The 22,983-nt window shown below is 41.4% G+C and overlaps 1 protein-coding gene across 3 annotated transcripts in view; it reads left to right on the plus strand.

The window, feature by feature from the left end:
• LOC127581647 (alpha-taxilin-like) overlaps positions 1 to 12,727 on the plus strand; it is a 66,208-nt gene extending 53,481 nt beyond the window's left edge. For all 3 annotated transcript variants that reach the window (XM_052036208.1, XM_052036211.1, XM_052036210.1), the window contains exons 9-10: positions 6,083 to 6,178; positions 6,791 to 12,727. In XM_052036208.1, the coding sequence (XP_051892168.1) occupies positions 6,083 to 6,178; positions 6,791 to 7,192 (498 nt within the window). In that variant the 3' untranslated portion in view covers positions 7,193 to 12,727. The remainder of the gene's footprint in view (positions 1 to 6,082; positions 6,179 to 6,790) is intronic.
• Positions 12,728 to 22,983: the final 10,256 nt, after the last annotated feature.

Raw genomic sequence — 22,983 nt, forward strand, 5'->3', positions numbered from 1 at the left:
GTATTAAATCTCTTGATTTTCTCTGAGTGGAAATTTTGAGGTTTTTTTTCAAACCTTCTGGCCCACATATTAGCGGCCAATTGCACGTAACTCAAGATTCACTATTTTGTTTCAGGCATGAGTTTGAACCAGGAAATCCAGTTGATGCAGACAATCACTGATTGCACTTACTCGTTCAGTTACCTTGCATTGGCACTAAATTATCACCCTTTGGACAACAGAAATGACCTTGGTCATTGGAGCATTTTTATCCATCCAAGATTCCAAGTGGGGTTAATGCTTATACCTGATAATGAAAAGCTAAATGTAGAAAGGAATAAAATTGCCATGATGTAGAAGATATGCATTGCTGAAATTGTCAGTTTATCAGTATTAGTACAAGGCATTAACAACAAATGTGTAAATTGGTTTATTATTGTCACATGTACCAAGATTACAGTGAAAAACTTGTCTTGCATACCATTCATACAGATCAATTTATTACAACAGTACATTGAGATAGTACAAAGAATCTCTTCCCCCTGTTACTGGAAGAAAACATTTGATTTAGAAACACAAGGAAATAGTAGCTAGAGTAGGCCATTCCACCCTTCAAGCCTGCTTCACCTCTACGTTATCACGGCTGATCATTGACTTCAGAACTTTGTTCCAGCCTTCTCCCCAGGTTCACCACCCTCTGGGTGAATACATTTCTCCTGATCTCAGTTCTAAATGACACACCCCATATCCTGAGGCTGTAACCCCTGGTTCTGGACTCATCAGCCATCAGGAATATCTTCACTGCAAATAGTCTGTTTAGTCATGTTATAATTTTGTAGGTTTCTATTAGATCCCCTTTCATTCTTATAAACTCTAATGAATATTAGGGGATAGTGAGGTCAGAGTGGAGCATGCTAAGATGTGAGGGCATCGAGTTTAGGAAAGGGGTTGTGTTAGATCCCTTGATAAACATTAGGATGGATAAGTCCCCAGGGCCTGATGGGATATAGACCAAAAGACATAGGAGCAGAATTAGTCCATTCGGCCCTTTGAGTCTGCTCCGCCATTCGATCATGTCTGATTTATTTTTCCCTCTCGACCCCATTCTTCTGCCTTCTCCCCGTAACCTTCGCCCTTACTAATCAAGTACCTGTCAACCTCCGCTTTAAATATACCCAGTGACTTAGCCTCCACAGCCGCCTGTGGCAATGGATTCCACAGATTCACCACCCTCTGGCTAAAGAAATTCCTCCTCATCTCTGTTCTAACGGGACATCCTTCCATCCTGAGGCTGTGCCTTCTGGTCCTAGACTCTCCCGCTACTGGAAACAACATCTCCACGTCCACTCTCTCCAGGCCTTTCAATATTTGGTAGGTTTCAATGAGATCCCCCTTCATCCTTCTAAACTCCAGCGAGTATAGGCCCAGAGCCATCAAATGCTCCTTGTTCATTAACCCTTTTGTCCCTGGGATCATTCTTGTAAACCTCCTGGACCCTTTCCAATGCAAGCACATCCTTCCTTAGATATGGGGCCCAAAACTGCTCTCAATACTCCATATGTGGTCTGACCAATGCCTTATAAAGCCTCAGCATTACATCCTTGCTTTTATATTCTAGTCCTCTTGAAATTAATCCTAACATTGCATTTGCCCTCCTATCACCAACTCAACCTGCAGGTTAACCTTCAGGGAATCCTGCACTAGGACTCCCAAGTCCCTTTGCACCTCTGAATTCTCTCCCCATTTAAAAAAAATAGTCTGCACCTTTATTCCTTCTACCAAAGTGCGTGACTGTACCCTTCCCTACGCTGTAGTCCATCTGCCCATTCCTTCTTTGCCCATTCTCCCAACCTGCCCAAGTCATTCCGCAGACTCCCTGTTTCCTCAACACTACCTACCCCCTACCTATCTTTGTATCATCCGCAAACTTGGCCACAAAGCCATTGATTCCATCATCCAGATCATTAACATATAACGTGAAAAGTGGTGGACCCAACACCGACCCCTGCGGGACACCACTGGTCACTGGCAGCCAACCAGAACTGGTGCCCTTTATTCCCACTCTTTGCCTTCTGCCAGTCAGCCAATCTTCTATCCATTCTGGTACCTTTCCTCTAATACCATGGGCTCCTATCTTGTTTAGCAGCCTCATGCGGCACCTTGTCAAAGGCCTTCTGAAAGTCCAAGTAAACAACATCCACTGACTCTCCTTTGTCTCTCCTGCCTGTTACTTCCTCAAAGAAATCCAACAGATTTGTCAGGCAAGATTTCCTCTTAAGGAAACTATTCTCACTTCGGCCTATTTTATCATGTGCTTCCAAGTACCCCAAAACCTCATCCTTAATAATGGACCCTAACATCTTACCAACCACTGAAGTCAGGCTAACTGGCCTACAATTTCCTGTCTTTTGCCTCCCTCCCTTAAAGAGTGGAGTGACATTTGCCATTTTTCAGTCCTCCAGAATTATTCCTGTCTCTAGTGATTCTTGAAAGATCACCACTAATGCCTCCACAACCTCTTTCAGAACCCTGGGGTGCAGTTCATCCAGTCCAGGTGACTTATCTACCTTCACACCTTTCAGCTTCCCAAGCACCTTCTCCTTAGTAATAGTGACTACACTCGCTTCTGCCCCCGACATGCGAATTTCTGGCATGTTGCTGGTGTCTTCCACAGTGAAGACTGGCGCAAAATACTTTTTCAGTTCATCTACCATTTCCTTGTTCCCTGTTACTATCTCTCCAGCATCATTTTCCAGCAGTTTGATGTCCACTCTTGTCTCTCTTTAACTCTTCATATATCTGAAAAAGCTTTTGATATCCTCTCTTATATTATTGGCTAGCTTACTGAATATTTCATCCTTTCTCCCCATATTGCTTTTTTATTTGTCTCCTGTTGGTTTTTAAAAGCTTCCCAATCCTCTCACTTCCCACTGATTTTTGCAATATTCTCTGCCTCTCTTTTGCTTTTATGCTGTCTTTGACTTCTGTTGTCAGCCACGGTTGCCTCATCCTCCCTTTAGAATGCTGCTGCTTCTTTGGGATGAACTGATCCTGCATCTTCCGAATTACTCCCAGAATCTCCTGCCTTTGCTGCTCTACCATCGTCCCTGCTGGGGTCCTCTTCCAGTCAGCTTTGGCCAGCTCCTCTCTTGTGCCTCTGTAGTTACCTTTACTCAGCTGTAATACTGATGTATCTGATTTTAGCTTCTCCCTCTCAAACTGCAGGGTGAATTCTATCATATTATGATCACTGCCTCCTAAGGGTTCCTTTACCTTAAGCTCCCTGATCAAATCTTGTTCATTGCACAACACCAAATCCAGAATTGCCTTTTCCCAAGTGGGCTTGACCACAAGCTGCTCTAAATAGCCATCTCGTAGGCATTCTATAAATTCCTCTTGGGATCCAGTACAAACCTGATTTTCCCAATCTACCTGCATATAGCAATCCCCATGACCACCATAACATTACCCTTTTGTGTTTACATGCCTTTTCTACTGTTGTAATCTGTACCCACCATCCTGGCTACTATTTGGAGGCCTGTATATAACTCCAACAAGGAGTTTTTACCCTTGCAGTTTCTTAGCTCTACCTCCAAGGATTGTACATCTTCTGATCCTATGTCACTTCTTGCTAAGGATTTGATTTCATTTTTTACCAACAGAGCCACCCCACCGCCTCTGCCCACCTGCCTGTCTTTTTGATAGGATGTGTATCCTTGAATGTTTAGCTCCCAGCTGTGATCTTCTTTTAGCCACGATTCTGATACCACAATGGTACCTGCCAATTTCTAACTGCGCTATGAGCTCATCTACCTTATTTCATATACTGCGTGCATTCAAATATAACACCAGTCCTGTATTCACCAACCTTCTCAATTTGTCTCCATATTGCGTGAAGTTACATTTTTATCCCTGTCTAACTTTGTTTTATTTATTCTGGAGACTTCAGTAACCTCTCCTGCACTCTCCTTCCCTTTTATTATCCATACTTTTCCAATCTGTTGAACCCACTCCCTTACTGTTTAGTTTACAGCTCTAGTTATGTGATTCACCCAGGACCCTGATCCCAGCATTGGTCAGGTGGAGCCTGTCCATCAGAACAGCTCCTTCCTTCCCCAGTACTGGTGCCAATGTCCCACAAATTCAAACCCACTTCTCCTACACCGATCTTTGAGCCGTGCATTTAATATTCTGATTTTATTGAACTGTGCCAATTTGCATGTGGGTCAGATAGCAATCCAGAGATTATTACCTTTTTTTGTTCTGCTTTTTAATTAGTCCCTAGCTGCTTTGATTACCTCAGCAGAATCCCCTTCCTTGTTCTACCTACATTATGGGTACCAACATGGACCACAACAACTGGACCTTCCCCTCCCATTCCAAATTCCTCTCCAGGCCAGATGAGATGCCCCAAACTCAGGCAACACAGCCTTCAGGTCTCTTGATGCTTGCGACAGAGAATCATGACTATTCCCCTGAGTGTACTATCCCCAATCACAACTACATTCTCTTCTGCCCAAACCCACCACCACCCCCCCCCCCCCCCCCCCCCCCCCCCCCCCCCACCCCCCCCCCCCCCCCCCCCCCCCCCCCCCCCCCCCCCCCCCCCCCCCCCCCCCCCCCACCCACCTTGAATGGCTGCCTGAACCACGACGCCACGGTTCGGTTGCTCATCCTTCCTACAGCCCCCACTCTCATCCGCACAGGGAGCAAGAATCTCTGACCTGTTGGACAAGCTCAAGGGCTGAGGCTCCTCCAGCACTACCTCTTGGATCCCCCTACCTGCCTCACTCACAGTCAAACCCTCTTGTCCCTGACCACAGACCAAATTTGAAGTAGTTAATCTAATGGGTGTGACTGCCTCCTGACACACAGCATCCAAGTAACTCTCCCCCTCCCTGATGCGTCATGGTGTTTGAAGCTCAGATTCCAGGTCATAAACTTCAATCCTGAGTTCCCTGAGCAACCAACACTTGCTGCAGATGTGGTCAGTGGGGTCCACCAGCTCCCACATCATGCAGCTACAACGCATCACCTGATCCTGCATCCCTACTTTACTTAATTAGTTGTAGTTTGATGTCTTTTTATTTATTATAAAAAAAACTTATCTGTTCTTATCTGTTTCTCACCTGTGCCTTCTCGCCAAAGCCTCAGATTCCCACTCCCTTCACTGGACCACTCTTTATATGGCTGCTCCGCTTTACCCAACTGTCCTTTTATTGGCTAAATTGCCACACACTTAGCCGATCACACAACTTTAAAAAAAAACTTAGCCCCTCCCCTCTGCTGCTCTGGCTACTGCAACTGGAGAAAAACAAACTTCTAACTGAAAAAACAGCTGAATATATCCCAGGTTATCGAGAGAGGCAAAAGATGAGATTGCTGGGGCCTTGACCAAGATCTTTGTATCTTTGCTAGCCACAGGTGTGGTGCCGGAGGACTGGCGGGTAGCTAATGTTGTTCCTTTGTTCAAGAAGGGAAATAGGGATTATCGTGAAAATTATAGACAGATGAGTCTCAGGTCAGTGATAGGGAAACTAATGGAGAGGGTTCTCAGAAAGGATTTATGAGCATTTGAAGAATTATGGTCTAATTAAGGACAGCCAGCATGGCTTTGTGCAGGTCAGGTCATATTTGACTAAGTTTTTCGAGGAAGTGATAGGTGATTGATGAAGGTAGAGCAGTGAATGTTGTGTACATGGAATTTAGTAAGGCACTTGACAAGGTGCCACATGGTAGGCTCATCCAGAAAATTAGGGTGCATGGGATCCACAGTGACATGGCTGATTGGATCCAAAATGGGCTTGCCCATAGAAGACAAGGGAATAGACACAGTCCCTCTTCATATGTCAATCCTGCCATCCCAGGAATCAATCTCATAATCGTCTTGTTTGCATTCTCTCCATGTCAAGAACATCCTTTCTCAGATGGAGACTAAAACTGCATACACACTTCTGATGGGGTCTCACCAAAGCCCTGTAGGGCTTTAGCAAGTAGTTGTGATCTGCTTTGGGTAACATCTCTTCATGCCACATAATACTTCAATAGTTAATTCTATGCATTCTCATTTATAAAACATTGTTTTCCTTTTTGTTTTAATGAGATGACAAAAAAGATAAAGAAACTGGAAAAGGAAACAACAATGTATCGAACCAGGTGGGAGAGTAGTAATAAAGCTTTACTGGACATGGTAGAGGAGGTAAGTAGTCACTTCTGTTTTGAAGTTAAATTTTAAATCTTAAATCCAAGCTGTTATATCTAATCTACTTCTAGTTAATGAACTTCATTGTGCAAATCCTTTGTATAATTTATAAATTATTTGCAGCTCAAATTACAGTCAAATTGAAGGTTTCCTATCCATTTATGGGAGCTAGGTGTGAAACCATCCAGACTGGAAAAATACGGACTGATTTGTATGGAATACTGAGTTGGGATTTGTTGGGATTTGGCCCTTCAAGCCTGCTCTGCCACTCAATATTATAATGGCTGATCATTGACTTGAGAACCCTGTCAAGGAGTCACAGAGATAAATGGTATACCTCCACACACCCCCATCCCTAGAGTTGGAACTTCTCTTCAGTTTGCATGGTGTTATTAGAACCATACAGCACAAAACAGGCCATTCGGCCCACCACCTACAGTTAACAATTACATGTTGCTCATCATTCACTGTTGTTGCTCCTCAGTTGGTTGTTAGAAGACAGTAGAATGGCAGAAACCATCTTTTTCACTTTAAACTATCTTTTTAACAATGAAATGATTTAAAGAGAACTTGGTATGTTGAACATTGTCTTTATTTTATTAAAACTAGAAAACCTTGCGTGACAAAGAATTTGAAAATCTTCAAATAAAGATTCAGCGCTTGGAGAAATTGTGTCGAGCTCTTCAGACTGAGAGAAATGACTTAAATAAAAAAGTTCATGACCTGAGTGTCCAGTCAACACAGGATGGCCACCACAAAGAGGCTGGAGAAAGTGAAGATTCACAATCCTTCAATAATGTCCCCCAAGATGATCAAAGCAAAGGTTCTACTCCAGATGTTTCTGTAAAGGCTAATTGTCCTATCGAAGAAATTCAGCTATCTCCTGAAGTTTGTGCTTGTGTGACTGAGCAGATGCAGTCACCCATATTTACCGAAAATTTAGAGGAGTCTAATATTGAAGCTTCAAGCATTCAACCTGAATTACTATCATCAAACAGCTCCTTGGAGTAGATTACCACACCCTTGGGTAGTATGAAAAGGGTACATTGAATGTTACTGTAATCCAAAATGTCATGACTGTATGGAAGTAAGACATTTTTACAATATCTTGGTTTGAATGAAATTATTCATTAGTGATTTGGTTAAATAAGTTCCCTCCAAAGCTTGTTGACATGGAATCAAAATTTCTGTATTAGACAAAATGGTTCAACCAAGTATGAGTAGAAAAAGTTTGGTTTAATTGCATGCAAAAAAAAATCAGTGTGATTTTTAAATAGGTTCCTGAAAACAACTTTGCGCTTTAAAAAATGATTAGAGTCCATTTGAAAGAAAATATCCAGAGGCAAATCAGATGATCTGTTTCGTTAACACATTCTTAAGGACACTGATGAAGATTTGTTACTAATCCTCAGCTGTTTTAATGCCCATCCTGCACCGTCCTCCCCCCCCCCCCCCCCCCCAGAGTATAAACCTTTCTTTTAAAATTTTTAAATTCTATTGAACTGTTTTCCCTCCACAGGAGCTGGCAATTACATCTACTTTTGTTCCTCAATATATTGTTGGAAGACATGCAGCAGTAGGATGGCAAAAGAGAACACTCTTTTCTCCTCTGCTTTTGAAATAGTTTAGACCTTGGCATGTTGGAAAACAAGGTTCAGACAGAAGGCAGAGGAGGAAAGCAATGAGTGGAATTTGTCTTTCTCCATGGCTCATCAGCTATTGCATTGTGTTCTAATAGCTGCCTCTATTCCTGCAATTGAGCTGCATTTTGTTTGAAGGAGACTGAAAAGAGTGAAGGTTTAAATTAACCAAGGACATATTAATTTAAATTAACTGAGGCAAATGGTATTTGAACAAAAAATTATACTCTTGGACATCATTGTCAAAAAGTCTTCGAGGGAGCCTTCCACATTCTCAATCCTACCTAATTTAAAATGACTACTTAACTGAACCAAACTTGACATTCCCCTTTTCTCCAATTAATAAATTCTTGCTTCTTGCTTCCATACAGTTCCTTCATATAACATTTGCTTATGAGTCAAAAAGAAAGACCATCTCAAATTTTAATCTTAAATATTACTGAATCTTTTAAAACACATAATTGTGAAATTTAAAACTGAAGATATTGCCATTTGCAAATGGTGTTTGTGATGTTGCCTTTTGGAAAAGTTTTAATGATAGCTGATATGTCGTTCTTTGTGCCCTCTTAAAGCTCATTAATATGAGCACTGAATAAAAATGTCACATAAGCACTTTTTCAAATGCAATCTTCACTTTGTTCTGAGGTCTTGAGAGATTTAAGTTTCTTTTCAGAACTACAACTTTTACAGATGGTTGGTGGATGCAATTAGGTTTTCTTTTAACCACATTTTCTACCAAATAAAATCTTCTGTTGTACTTAGCATTCAAAGTGCTAGTAACTTACTAAATGTTAGCCTCACAATGCTATACTGTTACATTGCACAGAATAAAATAGTTTGGTAATACTGAAGAAATGCTGTAACTCTTATAGCCTGTACCTCAATTATGAACATTTATGTTGAAACTTTATTCTTCAGAAACTTCTCTTCCACACAAACGTATTATTAGATTATTTGCTGTTGAATTTTAGATTATGTATTTAGTGACTTTTGTGGAACTTGGAATACTTAATATCTTTCCAACTTTTAATACTTTGTGGATTGATACAACTTATGCTGATGTGAACAAAATTGGAAGTGAGTATGGGCTAAAATCTCAGAACTTAAAAGCCTTAATTTTTCTGTCAAAACGTAAAGTGATTTACTGCTGTGTATACTGACTTCACTGCATGGTGATAAATGCTAATTCATCTTCCTGTTATTCTTGGGTTTCCTGTGTGCCCATGTTGTTTTTGCTAGAGGAAAGCAGAGTTACCTCTGACTGATGCATCACAAAGTAACAGAATGTGGTGCTGAGATATTGTTAGGTTGAAAAAAACACGAGTAGATTTAAATTAGCAGTGTGATTAGTGATAATCTGTAATGCAATTGAAGGATTTGGCTTGTCTGGTACAGTGCATTTTAAAAACAGATTAAAAATCATGTTTGATTGTTGCCTAATTTGTTCGGTATAAATGCAGTGAGAAATCAACAAAGTTACTTAATTGCTCCATATTTAGCTACTGCACCAATTATCACTTGATAAATGACCTGACATAGGTTCAAAATACTCAGATGGTGTCTACAATGTGTGAAAACATATAAAATTGCTACTTATATATACACTTGGCAATGCATTATAAAATGATAGAGGTGGATGAATTCATTCTGAAACAATATTCAATTTATACATTTGATCAGAATCATTAACAATATCGTAATGCTAAGCAAGTGCTGTTATTTTGTTCCTTATACATATGCACAGATACTTATGTGCTTATTTTATACTTGTTTTAATAATTAAGCAATCCATTCTAGTTAATGTTGGTGGCATCTTTTTTCATCATTAGTATATTGTCATATATTAAGTGGTTTTATACCACTTAAGTTTGTGTGTTTGTCGCCAATTAGTTCACAAAAGTGGAAAATTCCTTTTTGCAGGAACATATAACACTATATCTCAATTTTCATTGATCAATATTGAGGCCATTGTGGTAATCTTATTAAGCAAAGCATCATGCTAATTCTGAATACCGATACAATTTTCTCCCCTGGTGCTTACATGGGATTCTTAAATATTTTTAACTGCTTAGATTATGTTTGAATTATGCATATCCTGATCTCTTAGCACTGTACATTAGTGTGTGGAATGAGAAAAGGTCATTTGACCCATTGGCACATCAGCCATTCATAGACCACATGAACTGCTATTCAGGGAAGATGGTTAGCAGGTTGAATCTAGTGGCTGCAGAATGTAGAACCCAGGAACATAAAAACATGTTGGCATTTTTTTTTTGAAGGGAGATGAGAAATTTCTTAGTTGTGGGTGGATCTTTGCAATTTTTCTGCCTGAGGGTTGTGAATGCTGTCTCATTGAGATGAAATGTTTTCACCATATGGGGATCAGGTGGAAATCTGGAGTTGGGGGTTTGAAAATTGTACTGAACAGTGGAGCTGGTTTGAGGACCTTGTGACCTAGTTCTATTTCTGTTCTTGCCCATATCACTTGATAAAGTTTATTCCCTTCCTGCAAAAAACACATTTGAGTAAAATACTACAATATCCCAGTAGAATTCCAGATATTATATTGTATATCCTTCAGTGAGTTGCCTTTCATAATTGACAAACCTGTTTATTACAGAATAGCAGTACCCAATGATCAGAAGTTTCATACTCTATATTTTTGAAAAATTCAAAATCATATTTAAAGTAATCTTTGGGAAAATTCTCTGAGCAAATCGGGTATGTGAGAAGTGTGAATGTTCGGCTTTGTCTTTAATTCATTTATACTTTTAAATATTTTCATTTATTGTTGTGCAGTCTTTCTGCTTTTAGGGTCTAGAGGAAGGAAGTTATGGTAGCTTGTGGTAGTGCACTCCTTTGAGATGCTTGTATTTCAAGATTTTTCAGCATAGAATGAAGGGTTGACCTAAGACCATAGAACTAAGACCTGTTAGAAGGGATTAATTAAGATTGGCCTATACTTGGGATTTAGAAGAGTGAAAGATAATCTCAATCAATAAAATTTTTGAGAAGGTTTAACAGAGCAGATGCCTAAAGACTATTTTCCCAAGTTTGGAGAGTCTTGAACTGTAGACCTCTGGTTAAGGAGTTAGACATTTGGAGTGGAGATGAATCATTAAAACAGATTGATAGGTTTTTGGACATTGGAGGCTTTGAGAATTATGAGGATAGGGTATAAAAATTATATTGCAGTAGATGTCCAGCCATTTTCTTGATGAAAGTCGGAGCAGGCTTGAAAGACCTTCTGCTATTCCTTGTGTTTGGAATCATTGGTATATTCTCCTGCTCCTGTTTCTTATATGGGGCGTATGGATACTCAGTCATTAATATACAAGCACCAAGAGAAATGTGCTTTGGGCAGAAAAGCATATTTGAGAATCAGCTGTGGAGTGGCAGATGCTGAATTGTCCAATTCGACTGTTGCTTCTCTTTACTGTTAAAAACAATTAACCATAGAAACTTTGCAGAAATTAATGGTGATACAATTGCTATTACTGAATGTTTACTAATATTTTCCCCGCAGTTTTTTGGCTTTAATGCATCTTTAATTTGAAGTGTAATAATTATATTTCAGTGGCTAGAAAAGTTATCCATTTCTATCCAGAGTAAATTTGGTCATATTGACATGCCCATTTTATTTATGGAAATTTATAAATTGTAGACAGTTATACATGTTTCAAATTCTATCAGATAGGAATTGTATAATTTCCTTGATAAAGTTTCACTTGCAAAAAATAGTTCCAAAACTGTGCTGCAAATATCATGTATTTTGCCCAGGCATAATGGTTACATTTGTATTTTCTGTCAATAATATCAGTACCCAACAAAAGAGAACTAAATAATGAGGACACTTAGTTTTGCTACAGATGATCAAATGTGTGAGAATCTTATTGTTTTTTTTAAAAAAACATTTTAGTGCCTCCATGATTTAGTTTGACTCTTGCTAGTGTGATCTTTTGATCTTGCAATCAATCTAAGTTATTGCCTAATGACCATTTCCTCTAATAGATTCTGAATGACTCAGGAAGAATAAGCCTAAATACATTAGTTTTACAGACTGGCTTCTCTGAAGATTAATTCTAAGTTTGTACACTTGCAGGATCCTCCATGTAGATTTTCAAAACTTCATAGATCTTCAAGTTAGCCTGGATTTTAGACTAAGGAATATTTCTGAAATTTAAGCACCATTGCATTTCTGGCAGTGTCAGAATTAAGTAATTCATTTCCATTGCCAAATATTGTGCATAAGTGTCCAAAAATTAATCCAACACTGCATGCTCTGCCTGCATTTCAACATGACAAAAGTGCCTGTGGCCATGAGCTCCTTTGGTCTGTTGTTAGAAAGGGATCAGGTGTCAGATTATGTTATGTTGTCAGGGCTGGAAAAGTAATAATTGAAATCACCAACTTTAGTTCTATAAGCATATATAGGCAGTAGCTTAGACATAAAAATTAAGAACTTTCTAACTGACAACTTGGATCACTCAGCTAGGTGTCATTTATGGGTATATTAATTTCAAGTTGAGTCTAAATACAACTGTCTTGACCATGCCTGGTAAATAACTACCACCGTAATATTGCTGGAAAGGAGACTAACGAAATTGTTTGTCTTTAGGAAATGGTTCCAAAATTGGAGGCTAAATGATCCACATATCATGTAGTTCAATATTGTATGTTGTTTGAAGACTATGCTTAGTTTTAATTCTTTGGTAGCCGCCACCTTTGCAGCAAACGCAAATAATCTTAAGAGCATTCCTGTTGCAATAATCCTGTTTTCTCAACAAAAATTGCACGTATTAATAGAAATATTTTGTAGAGACCAGGAAAATAATTGTGATGGCAATTCACCATTTGTAATTTACATTATCTTCTGGTGCACATTAATAAATTATACAGTGACACATCTCTTAGCTCTATCAATGTTTGTCTTCATGTATTTACAATGCTGAAACATTGAGTATTGTGAAAGATTTAATTGAAGAATTTGGTCTTTATAATGTGCAATGACAAATAAAAGTAACTTATCACAAGTTTTGTTTTGCTTAGTGAAATGGAAAATGATTGCACCAATTTGCTTAGCTTTGTCTCACTAACCTTAACATCGGAGTCATAAAATCAAGGATACTGAGGAGCAGGTTGACAGGCAGATTTTGGAAAGGTGCAAGAATAACAGGGTTGTTATCATGGGAGACTTCAACTTCCCAAATATTGATTGGCACCTGCTTAGTACCAAAGGTTTAGATGGGGCAGAGTTTGTTAAGGTGTCCAGGATAGATTTCTGTCACAGTATGTTGACAGGCTGACTAGAGGGAATACCATATTAGATCTAGTATTAGGTAATGAACCGGGTCAGGTGACAGATCTGTTGGTGGGTGAGCATTTGGGGGACAGTGACCACTGCTCCATAACCTTTAGCATTGTCATGGACAAGGATAGGGGCAAAGAGGACAGGAAGATATTTGATTGGGGAAGGGCAAATTATGAGGCTATAAGGCTAGAACTTGCGAGTGTAAATTGGGATGACATTTTTGAAGGGAAATGTACTATGGAGATGTGGACGTTGTTCAGGGATCTCTTGCAGGATGTTAGAGATAAATTTGTCCCAGTGAGGCAGAGAAAGAACAGCAGAGTGAAGGAACCACGGGTGAAAAGAGAGGTGGAACATCTAGTTAGGAAGAAGGCAGCATACATAAGGTGTAGGCAGCAAGGATAAGATAGGGCTCTTGAAGAATATAGGGTAGCAAGGAAGGAACTCAAGAAGGGGTTGAGGAGAGCAAGAAGGGGACATGAAAAGGCCTTGGTGAGTAGGGTAAAGGAAAATCCCAAGGCTTTTTTCACTTATGTGAAGAGCAGAAGGATGATGAGTGAAGGTAGGACTGATTAGAGACAAAGGTGGGAAGATGTGCCTGGAAGCTGTGGAAGTGGGTGAGGTCCTCAATGAATACTTCTCTTCAGTATTCACCAAGGAGAGGGGCCTTGATGACGCTGAGGACAGTGTTGGTAAGGTTAATGTTCTAGAGCATGTGTTGGAGCTGTTAGAAAATGTTAGGATAGATAAGTCCCCAGAGCCTGACAAGAATATTCCCCAGGCTGCTCCGTGAGGCGAGGGAGGAGATTGCTGAACTGTTGGCTAGGATCTTGGAGTCCTTGTTGTCCACGGGAATGGTACCAGAGGATTGGAGGGTGGCAAATGTTGTCCCCTCATTCAAAAAAGGTAGTAGGGATAGTCCAGGAAATTATAGACCAGTGAGCCTTATGTCTGTGGTGGGCAAGCTGTGGGATTCTAAGAGATTGGATCTATGGGCATTTAGAGAATCATGGTCTGATCAGGGACAGCCAGCATGGCTTTGTGAAGGGCAGATCATGTCTCACTAGCTTGATAGTGTTCTTTGAGGAGGTGACCAGACAGATTGCGGGTAGTGCAGTAGATGTGGTCTATGTGGACTTTAGTAAGGCATTTGACAAGGTTCCACATGGTAGGCTTCTTCAGAAGCTCAGAGGGCATGGGATCCAGGGAAGCTTGGCCATGTGGATTCAGAATTGGCTTGCCTGTAGAAAGCAGAGGGTTGTGGTGTAGGGAGTCCATTCAGATTGGAGGGCTGTGACTAGTGGTGTCCCAAAAGGATCGGTTCTGGGACCTCTGCTTTTCGTGATTTTTATTAATGACTTGGATGAGGGGGTAGAAGGGTGGGTTGGCAAGTTTGCAGACAACACAAAGGTTGGTGGTGGTGTGGATTGTGTGGAGGACTGTAGAAGATTGCAGAGGGACATTGATAGGATGCAGAGCTGGGCTGAGAAGTGGCAGATGGAGTTCAATCTGGAGAAGTGTGAGGTGGTACACTTTGGAAGGACAAACTCCAAGGCAGAGTACAAAGTTAATGGCAGGATTCTTGGTAGTGTGGAGGAGCAGAGGGATCTGGAGGAGCAGAGGGATCTGGAGGTTCATATCCACAGATCCCTGAAAGTCACCTCAGGTGGATAGGGTAGCTAAGAAAGCTTGTGGGATGTTAGCATTCATAAGTCGTGGGATCGAGTTTAAGAGCCGCGAGGTAATGATGCGTAACATTGGTCAAATTCAAGAGATTACTAGATAAGCATATGGGCGAATTTAAAATAGAGGGATTATTGGGGGGGGGGGGGGGAAGAGGTTAGATAGTCTTAGGTGAGGTTTAAAGTTCGGCACAACATTGTGGGCCAAAGGGCCTGTATTGTGCTGCTACTGTTCTATGGTTTTATTAATTACCAGCCTTTTTATGAGCTCATGAGGCCCATGTAGAAATCTCACTTAATTGTGAGTTTAATCTCACAACTTTAAAAGGGTGAGTTGTTGCCTGCATTGGAGTGCCAATAGTAAAGGAACTGGGTGCTTAACATGGTAGAAAGATGCCATGTTATAAGGCCGAAATTCTTGATAATAGTGGGCATGGATTTGTTAAGGGAAGATGGGGTCTGAGTAACAAGGCCTTGTATGGCAGGAGTGGTGATATTAGCTCAACGTCAGGTAATGATTAATGGGTGTCTTTGTGGCTGGAAGAGCATTACCAGACAGGTTCCACAGAGCTCAGTGCTCAACTAATTGCTTTTTTTTAAAAATAGATATTAATAACTTGAACCTAGGTAAGAGGATGTGATAAAAGTTTACATGTGGTTTATAATAAGGAGAAAAAGTTTTAAACTGCAGGAAGATATTGATGGTTTGGTTAGGTAGAGAAATTGCAGATAGAATTTAATTCAGCGATGTGTGACGGTAATGCCATTTGGGGAGGTACAGAGAGATGAGGAAGCAATGAATGGGAGGAAATTGAGTAGTGTGAAAGAACAGAAACCTGGAGTATGTGCCCCCCGAAGGTTACAGAATGGGTCAATAAAGTGTCTTAAGTGCCACACAGGATGTTTTCCTTTAGTAGCAGAGGCACAGAATAGAAGGGCAGGGGGATTATGCTAGAACTGAATATAATAGTAGTTTAGCCACAGCTTGAGTATTTAAGTCCAGTTCTGATTAACATAACGTAGGAAAGATGTGATTACACCAGAGAATGTTTACATGCAAATTTAGAATAGGCCTTTGAGCATCTCAAGCCTGGCGTACTGTGCGATAAATTGTTGTTGATCTGATTTGTAAATTCACAAGAGGAAGCAACCTCTCTCCATCCATCCTGTCAAGATCCTAAAGGATTTTATGATTAATGAAGGTGTTGCCAGCACTGGAAAACTGTAACTATGGGTGAAGATTGAATAAACCAGGGTTGTTTGCTTTGAAACAGGGGAGGCTTAACTGAGTTTTATAACGTTACAAGGGGACAAGAACGTGCAAGTAGGAAGGACCTATTTTTCACCAGTGAAGAGATCATAAAGCAAGATCCATAGATTTAATGTAATTGGTGGGTTAGTGAGATGAAGAATTTTTCTTTGAACCCTGAGGTGAAATGTGTGGAACTAGTTGCTTGAAAGCGTGGTGGAGGCAGAAATCCTCAACATTTAAACTGTGCTCATATACAAACTTGTGCTTTGTATGTGTACTTGAAGAGCCTGGAACCTGCAGAATATGGAGCCTGTAACAAAAGGTGAGATGAGATTGGGTAGCTTTTCAATATTCACAGAGGAAAAACTAAATGGCCACTAACTGTGCCTTCAGTTTTGTTATTTCTGAGTTCATAACCACATGATACAATTTGTAGATAGAGTCTTGCATGTTTGCTATTTCAGTATCTTTTCATTTCTTGTCATCTTGGCCTAGTCATTCACTGGATGATTAAAATCCCCCAAACAATTTTTTTATTTGCAGTTGTCTCTGATCCATTTTCATTCTTTTCATGTTTTGTTAGGGATCCATGGATCAACTTTTATATTTTTATTGCTAAACAGATGTGTCCAGGAAGGATTGCTGACAAGTATATGGACAGGCCAACTAGAGGAGAGATCATACTGGATCTAGGACCAGACAATAAGCCTGTTCAGGTGATAGACCTCAGTTGGCAAGCATTTCAGAGATAATGACCACAAATCCCTGACCTTTAGCAGAGCCATGGATGAGGACAGGAGCAGACAAGTGAAAGTTTAAGAGGGCTAATTACAATGTTATTAGGCAGGAACTTGGGAGAGTAAATTGGGAACAGATGTTCTCGGGAAATGCACAGCAGAAATGTAGAGGTCTGGGGACCAACTTTCATGGGGTTCTGGATAGGTTTGTCCCACTGAGGATTTTTAGGGACAGGATTTACAAGCATTTGGAGAAGTATAGTCTTATTAGGGATGGTCAGCATGGCTTTGTGAGGGGCAGGTCATGCCTCAAGAGCATAATTGAGTTTTTCCAAGGAGGTGACAAACAAATTGATGAAGATAGAGCATTGGATGTGGTGTATGTGGATTTAGTGAGGGATGTGACAAGGTTCCCCATCGTAGGCTTATCCAGAAAGTCATGAGGCATAGGATCCATAGAAACTTGGCTGCATCGATTCGGAATTGACTTGCCCACAGAAGGCAGAGAGTAGTGGTAGATGGAGCGCATTCTGCCTGGAAGTCAAGTGACTAGGGGTGTTCTGCAAGGATTTGTTCTGGGACCCCCATTACGTGATTTTTATATATATATATATAAATGACTTGAATGAAAAAATGGAAGGTTGGGTTAGCAAGTCTGCAGATGACATGAAGGTTGCGAGGTTGTGGATAGTGTAGAAGGTTGTCATAGGTTACAATGGGATTATAAACAGGATGCAAAGCTGGGCAGAGAAGTGGCAGGTGGATTTCAGTTGAAGAAGTGTGAAGTGGATAACCTTTAGAAGATGAAATGAAGGTGGAAGTACAAGGTTAATGCAAGAATCTTAGCAGTGTGGAGGAACAGAGGGCTCTTTGGGGCTAAGTCCATAGATCCCTCAAAGTCACTACATAAGTTGATAGGCTGGTTAAGAAGTGTGTGTGGTTAAGATGGTGCGTTGGCCTTAATTAGTTGGGAGATTGAGTTTAAGAGCCGCAAGGTAATGTTGCAGCTCTATAAAAACCCTGGTCAGACCACACTAGAGTATTGTGTTCAGTTCTGGTGGCCTCATTATGGAAAAGATGTGGAAGCTCTAGAGAGGGTGCAGGTGAGATTTACCAGGATGCTTGCCTGGATTAGAGAAAATGTCTTTATGAGGAAAGGCTGAGAGAGCTAGGCTTCTCTTTGGAGCGACAGAGGATGAGAGGCAACTTGATAGAGTGGACAGCCAGCACCTTTTCCCCAGGGTGGCAATGGCCAATTACCAGAGGACATCCATTTTAGGTGAGTGGAGGAAAATTTAGAGGGTGAGATGTCAGAGGTAGGTTTTATCTACACAGAGTGGTGGGTGTCTGGAACGCACTGCTGGGGGGTGGTGGTAGAGGCCTGATACAGTAGGGACATTTAAGGGACTCTTAGATAGGCACGTGGATGTAAGAAAAATGGAGGGTTATGGGCTGTGTAGGAGGGAAGGGTTAGATCTGATCATGTAGTAGGTTATATAGGTCAGCACAATATTGTGGGCCAAAGGGCCTGTACTGTGTTGTACTGTTCCATGTTCTGTAGGGCCCAGACTGTGCTGCACTGTGCCGTGTTTTGTGTGGACTCTTACAGAACCACATTTTTGCATCAGTTGAACTTCCTTTTTCTATTTTCCCCACCTGACTCGGATGGCCATTGCAGACGAGTACAGGTGCTCTGCAAATCAGTCGTCTAGTCTGATCTTATAGTCTGGGTTATACAGCACAGAAGCAGGCCCAACAGGTCCATGCTGACCAAGATGCCCCATCCATCTAGTCCCATTTGCCAGTGTTTGACCCATAACCTTCTAAACCTTTCCTATCCATGTACCTGTCCAACTGTCTTTTAAAAGTTGTTATTGTACATGCCTCAACCACTTCTTTGGCAGCTCGTTCCACATCCATACCACCCTGAGTGTGTGTAATTAAAAAAGTTGCCCCTCAAGTTCCTATTAAATCTTTCCCCTCTGCCCTCTAGTTCTTGATTCCCCCACCCTGTGAAAAATATTGTGCACATTCACCCTATCAATACCTCTAATGATTTTATACATCTCTATAAGAGCACCTCAGTCTCCTATGCTCCAAGGAATAAAGTCCTAGTCTGTTCAACCTCTCCCTATAACTCAGTCTCTCAAGATCTTGGCAACATCCTCGTAAATCTTTTCTGCACCTCTTTCCAGCTTAATAACATCTTTCCTACAGCAAGATGACCAGAATCTGAACACAATACTCCAAATGTGGCCTCACCAATATCCTGTACAACCACACAATAACCTCCCAACTTTTATAGTTATGAAGGCCAGGCTGCCCAAAAGCCGCCTTCACCACCCTGTCTACCTGTGACTCCGCTTTCAGTGGAGCATGTACTTGTACCCCAAGGTCTGTTCTACAACACTCCCAGGCCCTGTCATTTACTGTGAAAGTCCTACCTGGATTTGAATTTCCAAAATGCAAACACCCTTGCACTGATCCAACATTTGCCATTCCTTCAGCCCACTTAGCTGACCAAGATTCCCCCTGTAATTTTTGATAACCTTCTTCATTGTCCACTATACCACCTATTTTAGTGTCATCTGCAAACTTACTAACCATGCCTTGTACATCCTCATCCCAATCAGTGATATAGATGACAAACAACAATGGGCCCAGCACTGACCGCTGGGGAACACCACTCACAGGCCTCAGTCTGAGGACACAACCTTCCACCATCACCGTCTGCTTCTACCATCATGCCAATTATGTATCCAATTAGCCAGATTCCATGGATTCCATGTGATCTAACCTGCCAGAGCAGCCTATCATGTGGAACCTTAAAGGCCTTACTGAAGTCCATATAGACCACGTCTACTGCCCTGCCCTCATTAACTTGTTCATCAAAAAAAAGTCAATTTTATAAGACATGATCTCCCATGTACAGAGCTATGCTGACTACCCCTAATCAACCAGTCTTTCCAGATGTTACCTATAATCTTAGTCCTCAGAATCCTCTGTAGTAATTTGCCTACCACAAATTTTAGACTTACTGGTCTATTGTTCCTGGGTTTTATTTGCCACCCTTAAATAAAGGAACAACATTTGCTACCCTCCAGTCTACTGGCTAACTCACCCATGGCTAATGATGGCAAATATTTCAGCAAGGGCTCCCACAATTCTTAGATTCATACAGCATGGAAACAGGCCCTTCAGCCCAACTCGTCCATGCTGACTATTGCCTAGTGAGCTAGTCCCACCTGCACACATTTGGCCCATAGCCCTCCTATCCATGTACTTACCTGGATGGCTTTTAAATGTTACTAATGTGCCTGCTTCAACCACTTTCTGTCAGCTTGTTCCAAATATGCACCTGTGCCCTTTTGTTTTTAGCACCTCCTCCCTGGGAAAAGACTGTGCTTTCACCCTATCTATGCCCCTCTTGGTCTTGTATACCTTATCAGGTCACCCCTCAATCTCCTATGTTCATGGGAATAAAGAACCGTAGAACACTACAGCACAGAAAACAGGCCATTGGCCCTTCTAGTCTGTGCCTGAAACTTACTCTGCTAGTCCCATTTACCTGCACCCAGTCCATAACCCTCCAGACCCCTCCCATCCATATATCTATCCAACTTATTCTTAAAACTTAAGAGTGAGCCCCCATTTACCATGTCAGACAGCAGCTTGTTCCACACTCCCACCACTCTGAGTGAAGATCCCCCTGATGTTCCCTCTAAACCTTTCCCCTTTCACCCTAAAGCCATGTCCTCTCATACTTATCTCTCCTAATCTAGGTGGAAAGAGCCTACTTGCATTAACTCTGTCTATGCCCTTCAATTTTGTAAACCTCTATCAAATCTCCCCTCATTCTTCTACACTCCGAGTAAAGTCCTAACCTGTTCAATCTTTCCCTGCAACTCAACTCCTGAAGACCCAACAACATTCTCAAATCTCCTCTGCATTCTTTCAATCTTACTTGTATCCTTCCTATAGTCAGGTGACCAGAAACTGCCCACAATACTCCAAATTTGGCCTCACCAATGTCTTGTACAACCTCACCATAACATCCCAACTCCTATACTCAATACTTTGATTTATGAATGCCAGGATGCCAAATGCCGCCTTTACAACCCTGTCTACCTGCAACACCACTTCAGGGAATTATGTATCTGAACGCCCAGATCCCTTTGTTCCTCCGCACTCCTCAGTGTCCTACCATTTACTGTGTATGTCCTCCCTTGATTTGTCCTTCCAAAATGCAACACCTCACACTTGTCTGCATTAAATTCCATCTGCCATTTTCTGGCCCATTCTTCCAGTTGGTCCAGATCCCTCTGCAAGCTTTGAAAGCCTTCCTCACTGTCCACTACGCCTCCAATCTTAGTGTCATCAGCAAACTTGCTGATCCAATTTACCACATTATCATCTGGATCATTGACATAGACAACAAACAACAATGGTCCCAGCACAGATCCCTGAGGCACACCACTAGTCACAGGCCTCCAGTCTGAGAAACAATCATCCACTACCACTCTCTGTCTTCTCCCACACAGCCAATTTCGAATCCAGTTTACAACCTTTCCATAGATACCTAGTGTCTGCACCTTCGGAACCAACCTCATATGGGACCTTGTCAAAGGCCTTACTAAAGTCCATGTATACAACATCCACAGCCTTTCCTTCATCTACTTTGTTGGTAACCTCCTCGAAAAACTCTACAAGATTTGTTAAACACGATCTACCACGCACAAAGCCATGCTGACTATCCTTAATCAACCCTTGGCTGTCCAAATACTTGTATATCCGATCTCCCAGAACACCCTCCAATAAGTTACCTACTACTGATGTCAGGCTCACTGGCCTGTAATTACGTGGTTTACTTTTTGAGCCTTTTTAAAGCAACAGAACAACACGAGCTACCCTCCAGTCCTCTGGCACCGCACCCGTGGCTAAGGACATTTTAAATATATCTGCCAGGGCCCCTGCAATTTCTACACTAGTCTCTCTCAAGGTCTGAGGAAATGTCTTGTCAGGCCCGGGGGATTTATCTACCTTTATTTGCTGTAAGGCAGCAAGCATCTCCTCCTCTTTAGTCTCTATACATTCCTTGACACTAGTGCTTGTTTCCCTTCCTTCCATATCCATTATGCCAGTTTCCTGAGTAAATACTGAAGCAAATAAAAACTGTTTAAGATCTCCCCCATCTCCTGAGGCTCCACACATAGCCCACCACTCTGATCTTCTAGGGGACCAATTTTGTCCCTTACTATCCTTTTACTCTTCATATACTTGTAGAAACCCTACGGGTTTACCTTCACATTATCTGCCAGAGCAACCTCATGTCTTTTTTGCCTTCCTGATTTCCTCCTTTAGTTTTTTCTATACTCTTCAAGTACCTCATTTGTGCCTAGTTGCCTATACTTGCTATACACCTCTCTTTTGCTTGACCACATCGCCAATATCCTTTGAAAACCAAGGTTCCCTATGCCTGTTAACTTTGCCTTTAATCCTGGCAGGAACATTGTAAACTCTGCTCTCTCAATTTCACCTTTGAAGGCCTTCCACTTACTGAGCACATCCTTGCCAGAAAACAAGGTAATGTTGCAGCTCTATAAAACTCTGGTTAGACCACACTTGGAGTATTGTGTTCAGTTCTCGTTGCCTTATTATAGGAAGGATGTGGAAGCTTTAGAGAAGGTGCAGAGGAGATTTACCAGGATGTTGCCTGGATTGGAAAGCATGTCTTATGAGGATAGGTTGAGAGAGCTATGGCTTTTCTCTTTGGAAAGGAGGAGGAAGAGAGGTGACTTGATAGAGGTGTACAAGATGATAAGAGGCATAGATTGAATGGACTGTCAGAGACATTTTCCCAGGGTGACAATGGCTAACACTAGGGGACATAATTTTAAGGTGATTGGAGGAAGGTGTAAGGGGGATGTCAGGGGTAATTTTTTTTTACACAGAGCAGTGGGTGCGTGGAACGCACTGCCATCAGAAGTTGTGGGGGCATATACATTCAGGACATGAAGAGACTCTTAGATAGACAAATGGATGATAAAGAAATGGGGAGCTATGTGGGAGGGAAGGGTTAGATAGATCTTGGAGCAGGATAAAATGTCGGCACAACATTGTGGGCCAAAGGGCCTGTACTAGGTTGTAATGTTCTATAGTTTGTTGTAAGTGAGGAAACTC

Source organism: Pristis pectinata, chromosome 22 (assembly GCF_009764475.1).
Source record: "Pristis pectinata isolate sPriPec2 chromosome 22, sPriPec2.1.pri, whole genome shotgun sequence".
NCBI classification, from domain to species: domain Eukaryota; kingdom Metazoa; phylum Chordata; class Chondrichthyes; order Rhinopristiformes; family Pristidae; genus Pristis; species Pristis pectinata.